At 40.1% G+C, this 15,482-nt stretch overlaps 2 protein-coding genes across 2 annotated transcripts; one reads left to right on the top strand and one right to left on the bottom strand.

Annotated features, from left to right (window-relative positions):
* Positions 1 to 105: 105 nt before the first annotated feature.
* Positions 106 to 7,659, top strand: LOC103458940 (ubiquitin thioesterase OTUB2). Its single transcript, XM_008400086.3, has 6 exons — positions 106 to 202; positions 1,543 to 1,660; positions 1,750 to 1,868; positions 3,439 to 3,523; positions 5,541 to 5,732; positions 7,304 to 7,659. Exons 2-6 carry the CDS (start codon positions 1,580 to 1,582, stop codon positions 7,508 to 7,510), a joined length of 684 nt encoding a protein of 227 aa, XP_008398308.1. The 5' UTR covers positions 106 to 202; positions 1,543 to 1,579; the 3' UTR covers positions 7,511 to 7,659.
* ddx24 (DEAD (Asp-Glu-Ala-Asp) box helicase 24) lies at positions 7,651 to 15,161 on the bottom strand. The gene is made up of 8 exons (XM_008400085.3): positions 14,147 to 15,161; positions 12,713 to 13,102; positions 12,251 to 12,404; positions 11,064 to 11,576; positions 10,899 to 10,974; positions 9,099 to 9,287; positions 8,891 to 9,020; positions 7,651 to 7,962 (listed from the first exon to the last, which is right to left on the bottom strand). The coding sequence occupies exons 1-8, from the start codon at positions 14,919 to 14,921 to the stop codon at positions 7,688 to 7,690; spliced, it is 2,502 nt and encodes an 833-aa protein (XP_008398307.2). The 5' UTR covers positions 14,922 to 15,161; the 3' UTR covers positions 7,651 to 7,687.
* Positions 15,162 to 15,482: the final 321 nt, after the last annotated feature.

Here is a 15,482-nt window from a genome sequence, read left to right as displayed (position 1 = left end):
TTTCCACCTGAGTGCCTCTTTTACTTCCAGAATCAGGAAAATGTCATGGGGATGTAGCCGTTGTTTCATTTCAAAATGAGGAATTAGATTCAAATAATGCAGAAAGGTACAATATGCAATGCAGTGTCTGAGCAATTTGGTTACAAGCATTAATTTATAGTAAATTACTCATTGAAACAAGGGTTTCATTTAAGACAAACAGGTAAGAAAAATGTTTTAATCTCTGATGGTTATTACAGATTGGGTTGAAGTGCAATTTGCAGAAAAAATTAGGGGATTTTTGTTGAGTTATTTATGTTTCTGCAGATAATCTGGAATCTGTGTTTTTATTAAATATGCTTAATTTACCCTTTTCCAACATGGAACATCTGCTAAAGCTGCAATAAAACCTTAAAACTAATTATCTTACATCAGAATCCAACACTGAGAAAAACCACATGTCAAGCATAAACCTGGATATTATTATTTTTTATAGTTCTAGTTTTTAACTTTTTAATTATTGCGCTGACTTTTTTCTTCTATATTTAAGTGGCTGCTTATACTCATACATACGGTTCCTTTTATTGTTTATTCTATTCCCTCTAAAGTTTATATATTTATATTGAATGTCTGTGAGGTTGACAAAAAGTCAAATTATTGATCAATAAAGGTAATTCTGATTCGATTCTGACTGAAAATAATAGTAATTTCCTGATTTCTTTCTTAAACAACATGTTTTCTTGTCTTTTCCATTTTGAATAGTTTCAGGTTATGTTCATGGAAATTTTAAGTCCAAAATTACTAATTTAAAATTCTTGGACAACTTAGAAAGCAGAGCATTAAAAAAAACTCTTCAGCTACATTTATTTAACTGATTCTACATTATTAATTTAAAATCGTTATCTTCCAGCCATTTTTTAAATTAAAATTGGTATTTTCCAAAATTTTGCTGAGTAACATTGTGTTGCTGCTTTATTTTAAGTTTTTTTTTTTTTTTTTTTGGTCAATCTTTAAGGGAAAACAATTAATTTAGAGCAGGGTGCAGAACTCCAGTTCTCAAGGATCACTGTCCTGCAGTTTTTAGATCTGCCACAAGTACAAAACACTGGAACGAAATGGCTTAATTACCTCCTTCTTGTGTAGCCAGGTCCTCCAGAGCTTTAATGACCTAATTATTGTATTCAGGTGTGGTGCAGCAGAGGCTCATCTAAAAGTTGCAGGACCCTGGTGCCCTTGAGGACTGGAGTTTGACACCTGGAGGCTACAATACAGGAAAAATACAATAAAAATGATAATATTATAGTTTTATTCAACATAAAGTATTTTTACATATTTTAAGTGAATTTGCGATAGTCTTTTAAAAGGACAAATGTTTCGACCATACAATTTCTTTAGTATGACGTCAGCATTGCTAAACGTGGACTGGCCCTTTAAATGGACTACGCACATGCTCTTCCGCAAACATCCGGTTTTCGGGAAAGTGGAAGTACATTTTTTTTTTTTTACAAAACGTGTTTCAACGCTTCTTTTGACGTGCGTGGTGTTGCGTGTGCCCGTGTGAAGCTGCGCTTTGGTTCCAAAGCTGCTCGGCTGTCGGCAGATGGAGGACTGCAGCCTGGTTTCATGCATAGAGGACATTTCATCGCTGCTGCCGGAGGGAACACTGAGTCCCAAGTACCAAGTATGCGGCTTCATGCCCAAAAGAAAGCAGCTTCTTCTGGTTTACTCGGTCCGCTGTGTCGTAAACAAACACAACTCCTCTTCTCTTAGGATTTGGCCCGCCAGTTTTCGGCAGTGAGGAAAGTCTACGGCGATGGAAACTGCTTCTACAGAGCTGTCTGCTTCGCACACCTGGAGTTTATTCTGCACAACCCCAGAGTCCTGCAGAGGTCAGTGTTGACCTGTGCAATGCAGACACAGACACACAAACCAGGGGTGTGCAAAGTGCGGCCCACAGGCCATTTGAGGCCCTTTGACTTATTGTTTGGGGTCCATGACAAGGTTATTATAGTTAAAGGGGCAGTATCGTGTGTTTTCCAGGCACATTGAGCCATTTTATAGCAAAATTAAGCAACTGTTCACTTCAGTTATAAGAATGTTAAATATATCAAATATGACTGTACTTTGTAATGTAAAACCTTGAAATTGAAACTCCGTCATCATACCGCTCCTCCGTTTACCCCTTGAAGTTTTTTGGGGTTTTTTTTTTGCCAGCGTTTTACAAACAAGTAGCTATTAAAATGAGCTCAGCAATTCCACCAGGCGTTTGCTAATTGCTGCTGGCTAGTCTGAAGGAAGGAGCTCAGTGTTGGAGGGCTGCATCGTCATGCAGAAACTTAGAACCTGCAGCTCTGAGAAGAAGCTGCGGCTCGAAGGCAAGGCTAGGTCCATCCAGGTGTTTCACACAACTGAATGGTTGCCATGGAGATTAAAAGATTTATCAAACGTGCATGAAAGAATCAAAGCAACACTCCAGATGTATTTTTGACGAGGGAATAACATAACATGACGTAAAGCTCAAAAAAAGTTGTTTTTACACAATACTGCCCTTTTACTAAAACTAGCAAAATAACAAACTGAAATTGAGAAAACATTTTTGCTAATTGAAATAAAAGCAGTAACTATACATTTATGAAACTAACTAAAGCACACTGAAATTACACATGTATCCTTCGCTTTCATGTTTATGAATCTATTTATTAGCTGTCGTCAAATTACGGTGCTCCATATTCCTCCTGGCGGCATTAAGCTAACCTGCTAAATGGATTTCTTTGAGGAGCGAGTAACTTTTCAGAAAGATATAGCCGCTTATTTGAAGTAAATAATTCCCTGATGATGAAAAAGTATTAGATCCACTGGCAGATTATTTCACTTGACACCTTCTAAGTGAAATAATCTAGCAGTGGAATGTTTTTGTCAATATTAAGGAATTACTGACTTAAAACAAACTCCTGTATCTTGCTGAGACATTACTTTCAGTAAGTTAGTTTTGTCTCATTTTAAGTGAGCTAAAATATTTGCACTAGAAGCTACAATAAAATTTGGTAATATTTTGTGTTTTTTCAGTGTAATTGATAAATACCGGAAGCATTTTCAAAGAGTTTTTAATCGAGACCTAAAAAATGTGAAAACTGGATGCCTTGACAGTAATTTAGATATTCTCTTCCAACAAAAATTTATTCCATTTGTTTAATTAAAATTACTACAGTTTATTGTTGAGATGGGAAAGCTTTTTTTTTTTTTTTTTTTTTCCTCTTTTTGGTCCGAGTCATTTGGCAGTTTTGTGCCATGTGACGAAACGTTTGGCCACTCCTGCTCAAAGCACTAAAGAGGTCAGAAATAAACTGAACTCTGCACAATCCCAGCATCAGTATCTTTACCCTGCAGAGACCCAGAGCCAAGCTGAGGTCAGTATCACAAGAGAAAAATGTTTTTTTCATGTCTGCTTCTTCATTTCAGATTTAAGGCCCAGGTAATACAATGTGGAAAAGTTTTGATTTCTGCAGGATTTGAAGAGGCTTCATTCGACCACCTCCAGAGCACAGTGAGTTTAGGAGACGTTTTTCTAATTAATACACTTTAGATAAAGTGATCATGTAGATTTTTTTTTTCTTTTTACATTTTTAGCTTATTAAACGGGTAAGTAAAAAGCACAAAACGAGGGGCAGTATTTATATTGTGATCAGGGGCGGATCTACTGGGGTGGCATAGGGTGGCAGTTACCACCCCAAATGATAGCCTTGCCACCCCAGCTGGCGACTATGAATTCAATAAATAGTTATGGGAAATCGGGTATTAAGCGCATGAATCTCTTTTTTTTTCCGACAACATTGAATGCAACACAATGTAACCTGACACCTACTGCCGAGTAGCGGGAAAGACGGAGCGCGAGGCAGCAGCATTGATATGGATGGATATAAATTACTGGACTGGACATTACGTGATGCGCCATTGCTGTCCATTGAGTCAACATTATGGGTGGTCAGGGAAATACTACAGTCACGCAAAGAATCTGAAAAATGGACGTAATATTTAGCGGTTAATTCAACCCTATGAATTGGATGACAAGGGCTTCAGATTTAACAGGTGAGGAAAAAGTTTTAATTTAAAGAAAACATTGAAGAAGTAGCAGTGGGTCAGTTATGCTAGCCTAACTGTTGCTAGCCTTCTATTAACTTTGATCACCTTAACATGTGCTGCGCAGTTCGGTGTGTTTTGGTTCCGTTAGCATTAAAACAGGTCAACCGCACATCAAATCATCAATAGAGCAGCTGTTTAAATCAGCTAATCAACCGCCGCTGTGCTCAGGCGAAAGCTTAATAATGACAATATAGACATCAAGCCTGACGGCATAATGCAACAGACTGAATGTTCTGTTTTAGTGTTTTTGCTACTCTTTTGTGTGGGAAATGTTTGTTTTTTTGGTGTTGATTCCGCTGATCGGTAATCTCTGCTCCATCTGCTCGTTGAGCTGTTGTATGTCGGCTGCCATGGCAACGGGTCCGTGTAAAGCGACACATAGCGAGAAAAGGCGGAATAGAAGTGGTGTTTGGTTCTTCACCTGTTTATCACCTTTATTGTACCTTTGTTGTGGTGCACTGTCTGCAGCCGCTGCAATGCCTAAAAGTTAAACAAGCGACAAAAACTGAACTAATCATCAAACGATGGCTCCTACAGCATATTTAAAATAAAACGATTGACCAATATAAGGGAAATTTGCCCCTTCTTGCATGTTGACAGAACTAACAGAAACAAAACTGTTTCTAGATTTGTATCACGGAGAATTTATGGTAACACTTTATTTGAAGGGGTGTGCATAAGACTGACATGACACTGTCATAAACATGACATAACATCTGTCATGAACATGAAGAAGTCTTTTTGAATGTTTGACACTTGTCATGAATTGTCATTCCATAAATAATGACACTTTTAATGCAAAGTTGCTCTAACAGTTGCATTAAAAGTCCATTATATACTGGCATATGCTGCCCCCCTCTTGCCACCCTATAAATATTTTTCTAGACCCGCCCATGATTGTGATGACTTCCTGAGGTTGGAGATTCAGAGCAGGGGTTTCTTAAAGAGACGGCCCCAAGTTCAAGGCGTTAAATTACAAATGTCTTTTTAGTCATATTTGATACATAGAGCATTTTTATAACACTCGAGGTAATTACTTGATTGTGCTATAAAATGCTTTTGACTTTACAATTTTGGCTCTTGTGGCTAAAAGTCTGGACATGACTGCCTTAGTCAGCTTCTTGATTCTTATTAAAATACTTTAAATAATTAACATTGCCCCATTGTGGAGCCAACACTTTCTAGAAATGTAGACGGGGATTTTCAAACGGCAGCCTTTCTTTCACTTGCATTTAATCAAACCAGTTGAGCCCAACCAACTGGTTTGGACTTGCTGTGAACCTTTTGGCATCAGAACCAACAATCATCCAAACAAACACGGCTTAAAAAATATTTCTTGCTCTGGCTACAGGAAAGAAAAATGACAGAAATGTTTCCCGCCTCTGCAGCTCTGTCTGTTTACAGTTTTTCTCGCCCTTCAGGTCCTACATGTGGTGGATCAGTGCATTGCTGCACAGCATGACGACGTTCTCCTCAGGCTCTTGAACGAACAGATCATCTCAGACAGCCTTGTGCAGTTCCTCAGGTTGCTCACGTCTGCACACCTCCAAATCCACGAAGACTTCTTCTGCAACTTCGTTGAGGCTCCAGATCTGAAGGTGTACTGTCGTCAGGTAGGGAATAAACCTAACGCCTGCTGAGAATATTTATTATTGGGAGTCTAAAATGGATGCAAGAAGGTGTTAATGGGTTAACTGATTTTTATGGACCAACTTTAGATTAATAAGCGGCCATTTTTTAAAAACCTAAATTTTCTCTCAATGTCTTGCAGTAACAAAGAACATTTTGTTACTCATTTTCAGTTGTATTAAACTTAAACGTATTTATAAAATATAGCAAAACTGCAATCTCTTAGTTTGCTGAATTAATATATGAACCAGTAAACGGAGATGCTCATAAGGAAGTATTGTTTGCTCTTGACGAAATGTTTAAACTTCTTTCCATAAAGTTAATTAAAGCCCTAAAATCAACCTTGCTTATTGGCATGTTTTTTTCCCCGTTAAATTTTTATCCTTTGCGCCTTTTTGTCATAACATCTTCGCCTTTGTAGCATCTCGGGCTCAGTGCCTCCAAATCCGAGGCCATGGTCTTGAGCCGGAAAAGGGTAGAGTGCCTTCTCCGGGTCAGGGGGGTTGTCCTGCCTCAAGTGGAGGAGTTTAAGTATCTGGGGATCTTGTTCACGAATGAGGGAAGAAGGGAACGGGAGATCGACAGGCGGATTGGGGCAGCGTCTACTGTGAAGCAGGCGCTGTAACGGTCCGTCGTGGTGAAGAGAGAGCTGAGCCAAAAAGCGAAGCTCTCGATTTACCGGTCGATCTATGTTCCCACCCTCATCTATGGTCATGAGCTTTGGGTCATGACCGAAAGAACGAGATCACGGGTACAAGCGGCCGAAATGAGTTTCCTCCGCAGGGTGGCTGGGCTCTCCCTTAGAGATAGGGTGAGAAGCTCGGTCATCCGGGAGGGACTCAGAGTAGAGCCGCTGCTCCTCCACGTCGAGAGGAGCCAGTTGAGGTGGCTCGGGCATCTGGTAAGGATGCCTCCTGGACGCCTCCCTGGTGAGGTGTTCCGGGCACGTCCCACCGGGAGGAGGCCTCGGGGAAGACCCAGGACACGCTGGAGGGATTACGTCTCTCGGCTGGCCTGGGAACGCCTTGGGATTCCCCCGGAGGAGCTGGAAGAAGTGGCTGGGGAGAGGGAAGTCTGGGCCTCCCTTCTGAAGCTGCTGCCCCCGCGACCCGACCCCGGATAAGCGGAAGAAAATGGATGGATGGATGGAAGTTGACGCAGCTCGGCTGAATGAGCGCGATCAAGGAGATAATTAAGGATCTTGTCAAGCATTTGTTTCGAAACGTCTTAAGGATTTTTCGAGTGTTTATATTTAAAAACGGTACTGCATAAAGTGCATTTTGCATCCCAAACCGGACTTTGTTTGGACCGTTACTCTTCGCTGTTCTGATACGGTCGCCATCTTTGTTTGTTTCTGTGTCAACGGCTCCGTTTAAGGATGACCTTCGGCGCCCTCTGCTGGATGGCGGACAAACTACAACACTAAGTTGTAGTTAGTGTTGTAGTTCCGATCTACGTTATTGGCTAATAGATCGGAACTTATTTTAATCTGACAAGTCATGAATTATTTGTTTGCTCTCGTGGTGCTGATGGAGTCTTGTTTGGCCTCGTTCAGGAAGTGGAGGTGATGGCCATGGAGTGTGACCACGTCGACATCTTGGCCCTGTCCCAGGCTCTGGACGTTGGGATCCACATCGTGTCCATGGAGGGAAACGAGCAGCAGCTGGTGCACCACGTCATTCCCGAGGGAGTGGATCCATCCTTGCATCTCCTCTACCAGGCTTCACATTACAACATTCTCTACCAACGGACTCACCTGTGACCAGCTCAGGAAGCGGCCAAATGACGATGATAAAAACACACTCAGGTTTTCATTTCATTATGAAAACAGAACTTTATAAAATATAGCGGCCCATCCTCAAAGCTACACAAATAGTAAGAATTATTAAAGGTAGAATTAAGCTCTTTTTAGTACAGAAACTTTTTTTATTTAACCACATTATTCCTGCTTCTTGATCCTTTTCCTTTGTTTTTGCTGTTTCTGCTGTTGTGGAAAATATCTTTTTACCTTCTTCTGTCCAGAAATCCTGGTCAGGGCGCTTTCCATCCCTGCAACAGGCATGTTCGCCAGGGCCAGTTTTCCCATTTTAGTCGGATACTTTGTTTTTACCAAGTTCTTAAAAATTGGTTGAGAGATCAGATGTTTTAAATTATTCTTCATCTGCTTTACCATCTTCTTCTGCTCCATGTCAGTTTCCTGGTCGTTGGCGCTGCCTGTGGACACAGATGGTTTTCAGTATTTTTTTATGCTTTTTTTTTTTTTAGTGATTTTTTTTTTTTACTTGTTTTTCTCAGCTGCTTTAGTACAACCATTGCAGATGGAAAAAGAGGGGAATTTTTTTTTTTTTTAGAAAAAAATGACATTTCTAAATTTGAAAAGTCAAATGTTTGCTAGACAGAAAGAAATTGACATTTCAGAAAATTGAGCGTATCAGAAATTGAAAGATCTGTTTTTTCTGAAAGATGTTTTTCTAGTAAATTTGCAACTTTAAATTCAGTAATGTCCAGTTTCTCTAGAATATTCCTGAGATTCTCAAAATGTAATTTTGCATATTTTTTGACTTTTCAAGCTCAAATTTGGATTTCTCCAGAAAACAGATTTTTTTGGCAGACTGTTACTTTTATTTTTTGTTTAGCTACAATGGCCCTAATAGTCTGTCATATGACAGCATATTAGGACCACACTAAAACAGAATTACGAGAATAAAGTCATAATTTTACAGCTATTCTCAAAATATGACCTATTGACCATCATGTTATTTTGACTTATTTTCATACATTATTGTAATGACTTTATTCTCATGTCAGTTGTCTCATTGTGACTTTATTCTCATTTTTTATTTTATTAGTATGGCTCTAATACTCTAGTACTTTTGTGCATTTCTAAGTACAGAATTAAAATTCTTTGATCTCCCATAATTACAATACTTGTCATCAAAACGGATAATCCTGAGTACACTGTTAACATGACAGCAGTTTGACTGTCTCAATAAAATGACTGGTCATACTGAATCATTGATATTTTACTTTTGAGTGAGGAGCTAAGGACTTTAAGAAACTTGTTTTTTGCATGAATTGTTTCAGAAATGCACCAAAGTGACTGGGAAAAGCTGTAAATTGAGTGCGTTTAACTTAATTTTACCGATCAGGAGGTCATCGTCGAGGTCAACCTCCAGGGCCTCTGCTGCCTGCTTGAACCACGAGTCATGCTGCTTCTCCCTGTTGTTGTAGTATTCGATCTTTTCTATCTTCCTGGCAAGGTTCACGCGCTCCTGTAACATGCCAGACGTTTTGTTAATGGAGACACAAAATTACAGAGCTCTGTTGTCACATGATGCTGATGATTATACCTTGATGGCCTTCATGCATTTGTTTTCCACGGGGAAGGGGGGGAGCTCCTCCTCCTTTCCCAGAGTTTTGGAAATCTTTTTGAAGTTTATCACATCGTCTGGGCCGATGAGCAGCAAGCTGAGACCCTCCTTGGTGGCTCTTGCTGTGCGGCCGCTCCGATGGACATACGTCTCTGATGTTCGAGGAACCTGCACGATAAATCTTTTTTTTTTTTACTTCCACTTTGCTTTATTTCTACACTGGATTCACAAAGCAAACTACACTAAGTACATGCAAGAGCAATCCTGCCCACTAATGCCAACACATTTTGTTTAATGAGATTGCTGCTGTTTGCTCTTGAAGACGTGCAGTATTTTTATAATACTTTAATTGAGCCACTTGAATATCTTAAAGGGCACCTTTTAAGCACAATTCACTTTTTCCTGATTTTATGCTTCCATTCGGGTCTCAGCTTCTCTTAAACTGGCACAATCAACAGGCATTTCACTGTTACCTAGCAACTAAAACTGAGCTCCATCACGTTTGTTCTGATTTTGCCGCTGTATGCATGGTACAATGGCTGCTGGAAAAGACAAGTGTTTTGTTGTTGATGTATCACCCAGAAACCACTTGCTGCATTCTTGTTGGTTGGGTAGGAGGCTCGACTAATGCTTTTCGAAGATGTACAGTTGCACATCTATTTGCAGCCATTTTCACAGGAGAGTGTAAACATTGATTTGAGGGGTGTGTGGCCAGCAGTACCTTACTTGGATTTAAAGTGACAGGAGGCCCTAAAAGCAGAACTGACGAGACTAAAATCTCATTATCCAAGAATGATTTGTACAAAAAAATGTAATCGATAGTTTTGTAAAGCCCATAGACGTTCCTAAGCTGTTCAGGGTAGCATAAAGGGTCACCTATAATTTTTTTTTTTTTCTTTTGCTGTGTATTAGACACTAAAGTGTGTGTGTGGAGGGGGGTTGTTGTGTGTGTGTTTTTTTTTTTAACGTTCCAATTCAAAATGTATTTTTAAAAATCCACTACTATTTGCTGCTAATTTTGTTTTCATTTGCTGGTACAGGAATCTCTAAAATTTCACATTTTAATGCTTTCCACTGGGTGGAGATATTTGTTCATGTATTGTAAATCCACCATCTTGGATGGGAAACGATGTAATCAGTATTTGTTTTAAAAAAATAAAAATACAATGTACATAATAAAGAGGATATTCATATTTTTACATCTGTGTGTGCACTGTGAAGGTAATTCAACCACATCAATGCAGGATTTTTATTGAAATGTCACCTAATTTAGTTGTCAATCGTTAACTGGAAGATGCAGACTCAAAAGGCGATTTACTGAAACACACTTAGAGCAGTTAAGACAAAACTGTACAAAGTCTGTAAATATGTTCTGCCCAGAATTCAAGTGGCATTTTTTCTTCATTTTGTTCAAATTCTTTAAAAAAAAATCCTTATTAGGCAACATTTGCTATCAAATTATTAATCAATTAATCCCAAAAAATAATCACTGGATCAGTCCTACACTGTATTGATAAGTCAAGCAGAACTGAGCTTTTCACATGTTGGAACTCATTTTAAGCTGCAGTTACACTTAATTATGCATGTTGCATTTTAGGCAATAAAAATGTTCGTTAAAAAATTTTATTTATTTGGAACTATTGTATAAAAAAGGCTTGAATGAAAAGTCTGCAGAATGTGCCATTAAAAATCATTAGATTAATGGGTTAATAGCTTAAATAATCATCAGTTGCAGCCTTAGAAGTTGAGGCTGAAGGTAAGAGGACGCCATGACCTCACCTGGTAGTGAATAACATGCTGAACGTTGGGGATGTCGAGGCCTCGCGCCGCCACGTCAGTCGTAAGAAGGACACAACTGTGGGGACAAGTTAAGACGTTCAACGTCAGAGAAACAGAATTACTGAACTCTTTCCCGAAGTGACACCTGACAGCTGTGGGACTTACTTCTGTTTTTCTGCAAAGCGCTCCAGGTTTTTGAGGCGATGTTTCTGGTGCATGTTGGCATGCAGAGGGAGAGGGTTGCAGTCCAAGATGACCAGAAGAGCACTGAGCCTCTTGATGCAGTCGATGCTGTTGGCGAACACCATGGTGCGACCGGGATACTGAAGCAGGAAGTAGTACAGGTAGAAGTCCTTCTCATCCTTCTGACAATGGATTTGCGTTTCAGTCAGGGTCTCCACGGTCGCCTCCTTCCTGGTGAGGTCAAGGACTTTCGGTTTGGACTTGATCCCCACCTTCTCCATCAGGATTTCCAGTTTGCTCCGGTTGTCCAGCTGCCTCCTCTTCTTCTGCAGGACACGGCTGGGCAAGCCGTGGACCATCGTCAGAGTGGCGGAGAACACAAATGTCTGTCTGGTGGGGTTGAAGTGTGTGGTGTTGAGCATCTCCAGGAGGTTCTCCAGCTCTACGAAGTGACCTCTCTCTACCATGCGGTCGGCTTCGTCGATGACCAAACACCTGCAACACAACATCACTGAATTATCTCTTTGTTTTCTTAGCGATGGATGATACGGCTGAAAAATGCATCAGGATATGAGCTTCTCATATTAATCAATATCCATAACAATTGATTTTTTTTCTAAATATACTAAACAGCAACTGTAAAAAACAAAAACATTTCTTTCCAAATTAGAAACATGTCAATTTTAATAGCTACAACAACATCATTACTATCAAATCCATTTTTAATAGCATCTTTAATACTAGGAGCAACTTTTGGTTGTCATCACCTGCTGTAAACAGCCTTCATGGACAGAATGAGGTTCTGGAAGAGCTCCTGAAGACCACTACTCATAGGCTAACTATTTTCTTAATAAAGAAACGGGTTTGTTTATGTGCATTTCTAGCATAGTATATGCTATGCTATACTTTGGAGCAACTTAGTTCAAGCTGCAGCTGCAACAAGGCTTAATCAAAATCTACAGATTTTTATTTATCAGATTAACAGAACAATCGATTACTCCAATAATCGTCAGTTGGAGCCATACAAGCTACATATGCAGGTTTTAAAAGCAGGTTTCTGTGTAAATTATATCATTTCTTTTTGCCTAAGTGTATTTAGACCGAGTAGTATGCTCAGTCTAACACTTTCTCTGATCTTTACTGGTTAAGGAATCTGAACTGTGACTCACTTCAGCTGTCTGAGGTTGAGCAGATGAGGATGCCCCTCATTGATCAAGTCCCACAAACGTCCCGGAGTAGCGATGATGATCTCCGGTCTGCGCTTCAACATCCGCCGTTGTTTCTGCTGCGCCATGCCACCCACCACTATGGCCGTTTGGATGTCTTCAGGGTGGAAACAAGCAAAGGAAAACAAGCTTTTATTTTAAGCAAACATAACTATTAATTTATTCAGTTTAAAGCTGCAGGCGCTAAATCTAACACTGATTTTAGGAGGATTATTAAGTGGGTCCACTAGATTTTCAGACCGTTGGAACCGATCGCTAAATGCTGCGTTCCAGTTGCCATCATAACTGGAAAATTCCAGCTTCCAAGTCTGTCCTCGCTCTGAAGTCGGAATTATTCCCAGTTACAACTAGAGCACAGCATAATTATCTTGATCAAATTCACATGGCCATTTAATCACGACTCACCCGTGTATTTTGCGACGGCATCTATGTGGTGTTTGACCTGGACCGCCAGCTCCCTAGTCGGAGTGAGAACCAGTCCGAGGAGAGGCCGCTTCCGCCCCTCAGGTACGTTTTCCTTGAAGTCAAACTCCACATCGTCAATTACTCGAACACATCCCAGCTGTTCGTCCTGATCTTCACCCTCAGAGTCCTGTTTGTCTTCATCAGAACCAAGAGTTTGATCCACGTCGATGTCCTCATCTTCCTCTGAAGCCTCCATGCCGTCGTCCTCCTGCTGCTCTCCCGTTTTGGACTCCTCTGTGTCTACCGGTTCGGACGTTATCTCCGAACTGTCCTTCCACTCCAGGATGGTGTGGATCATGGGAATACCGAAAGCTAAAGTTTTACCACTTCCTGCAATTACAAACCATCTTCAATGACCAACATTTAGGTAAGATTTTCTGATTCAAGACATTTAAAGGGGTGATAGTTTTATCACGATATCTTGTGGTACCATTGTGATAACGATAACAGTGACGATACGAACTACCTGTTGCTGTTTAACTGTATAACTGACTGCATGAGAAAGCAATGACAGATAAAATACACTATATAGAAGACCAGTTACATAAAGAAGTGTGATTTATATAATTAAAATGCACACAGTAACTGCATTTAAACATTTTCAAATTTATTGATATTTATTGAAACACCTTTATTGAAAAAATAGATAAAACAGTGGACAAAAGTAGTAAAAATAATCTTGACTGTTTTAGGGGTTTTTAAGTCTCATTAATTGGAATTTATTGTGGCAATAAATAAAAATCTTACAAGAAATTTATGAAGATAAATAATTAATATGATAAATGTCTATTTTCCTACCTTGGGCAGGTTAGGATAGGTCTTTGGGCTATATGTTTATTTCTTTTTTTGTTGTTGCACAAAATCATTCTCAGGTGATGCGGTTTTAGTCTGCTCAGTTCTGCTTATTTTGAGTTGTCACTTTAAATCCAAATAAGCTTCTACTGGCCATACCCACAAACTTAACATTTACACGCCCACATGAAAATAGCTGCATACCAATCCTCAATTAAACAACTGTACAGCTTTGAAAAGCAGAAGTGGAGCCTCCTGTGCAGCCAGTGAGAATACAGCAAGTAGTTTCTGAGTAGTAAGTCTATAACAAAACACTTGTCTTTTTCAGCAGCCATTGTACAGCCATAAAATCTGCTGACCAAACATGCTGGAGCTCAGCTTGGGTTGCTAGGCAACAGTGCAGTGCCCATTGCGACTTAACAGCTCATTTTCCAGATACCAAGAAACATTAACTTATTGCCGAAAAACAACTTGGTGTTTTGTTTTGTTTTAAGTATTTTGGTTATTTTTAGAAGCAGTCAAGAACTAGATTGACGTAAAAAAAAAAATTGTGTAAACTGAAATTTGTAAGATCAGTCTTACCGGTCTCAGCCGCCCCCAGGATGTCCATGCGGTCTCGGATAGCTGGAGGCAAAGCCAGGGTTTGAATGGGAGTGGGTGACGTGAATCCCAGGCTGCTTAAAGCCTTCAGCACCGCAGAGGGGACAAACAGATCCTTCCAAGCACTCACATCAGAGTTTTTCTCCTCGGAACCAGAAAGCGCCGCGTTGGTCCAGTTCTTTGGCTGCTTTTTGGGAGGTTTTCTCTGCTTCGGACGGGGTTTTTCTTCTTCTGGAGGTTTGATGGCTTCTTGGTTCTCTGTGACTGCAGCCTGCTCTGTTTGCTGCCTTGGTTTCTTCTTCTTCTGCTTCTTTTTCTTCTTCTTCTTTTCTGTGTTGCTGGACTGAACGTGTTCAGCGACAGCAGCTGCTTCTTTCTGACTCTCTCCATCCTCCGGACTGGAAGCTTCTCCTTCCTGCTTCACGTCCTCATTGGTACCACAACCAGCCATCTCTGGATCATTTTCAGCAACTTTCTGACGTTTCTTCTGCTTCTTCTTTTTGACAGGTTCATCCAGAGCCTGCTCGGCTTCTCTCTTCTTTGCTCGTTTCTTTTCCTTTCTCAGCTGTTTTTCTGCCTTCTCGTTGTCTACCAGACGGTAGGAGGTCAGCTCTTCGAAGCACACCAGGTCCTTCAGGCCTTCCTCTGCGAACAAATGGGGATCCAGATCCACTGGTTTCCATTTGCCCTTAATATCAAAGCTTAATTTTACCGAGGAGCTCCGCTTCCCCCCAGTTTTCTCCTTCTTCGGCTTCATTTTTCTTGAAACTTTAGCCAGTTTCGCCAACGTGCTGAACTAAACACCGAGTCTGACTGCGCATGCGTGCTACGCGCTTTAAAATTAGGTCAAAGTTATTTAACAGTTAAGTTTTTATACTAAATATCCGTCTGAAGACGATCAATAACAACAATTTACCCAAATTGAAGCGGCTTCAGTCTGGTCACACAACGCATGACACGAGGGCGCAGCCATGACAGTATCATCACGTGGTTTGTAAAAACTTTATTCATCCAGAAACGTTAACAGTGAATCGGGTTCGTCCTCTTTGCAACCGATTACTTATTTTACAATTTAGATTTTTTTTTCACAATCTTTAATTACTCTTAAAAGGATGTTTTTGTGTCTTTAGAGAAGCCAGAAAATGTAAAAGCCCAGCAGTACAGTAAATAATGTTAATTTAATGTACAAAAATTATGATACCAAAAAAGTAGTTTTTAGATATTAATCTGTATGCACCTAAACATACCCAACACTCACCAGAGGCACTGATATGAGGCGTATGACGAGCAACACATCATGATAAATAATTCTATTTGA

The sequence above is a fragment of the Poecilia reticulata genome, chromosome 22, assembly GCF_904066995.2.
Source record: "Poecilia reticulata chromosome 22, P_reticulata-male-v2, whole genome shotgun sequence".
NCBI classification, from domain to species: domain Eukaryota; kingdom Metazoa; phylum Chordata; class Actinopteri; order Cyprinodontiformes; family Poeciliidae; genus Poecilia; species Poecilia reticulata.
This window is presented reverse-complemented; position numbering and strand designations above follow the sequence as displayed.

Coding starts and splice junctions, on each gene's coding strand:
- LOC103458940 (XM_008400086.3), top strand. CDS start 1,580: ATGGAGGACTGCAGCCTGGTTTCATGCATAGAGGACATTTCATCGCTG. Junction 3,524..5,540: donor TCGACCACCTCCAGAGCACA/GTGAGTTTAGGA, acceptor CTCGCCCTTCAG/GTCCTACATGTGGTGGATCA. Junction 5,733..7,303: donor TGAAGGTGTACTGTCGTCAG/GTAGGGAATAAA, acceptor GGCCTCGTTCAG/GAAGTGGAGGTGATGGCCAT.
- ddx24 (XM_008400085.3), bottom strand. CDS start 14,921: ATGAAGCCGAAGAAGGAGAAAACTGGGGGGAAGCGGAGCTCCTCGGTA. Junction 12,405..12,712: donor TGCCGTCGCAAAATACACGG/GTGAGTCGTGAT, acceptor TCCACCCTGAAG/ACATCCAAACGGCCATAGTG. Junction 11,577..12,250: donor CTCAACCTCAGACAGCTGAA/GTGAGTCACAGT, acceptor GTTGTGTTGCAG/GTGTTTGGTCATCGACGAAG.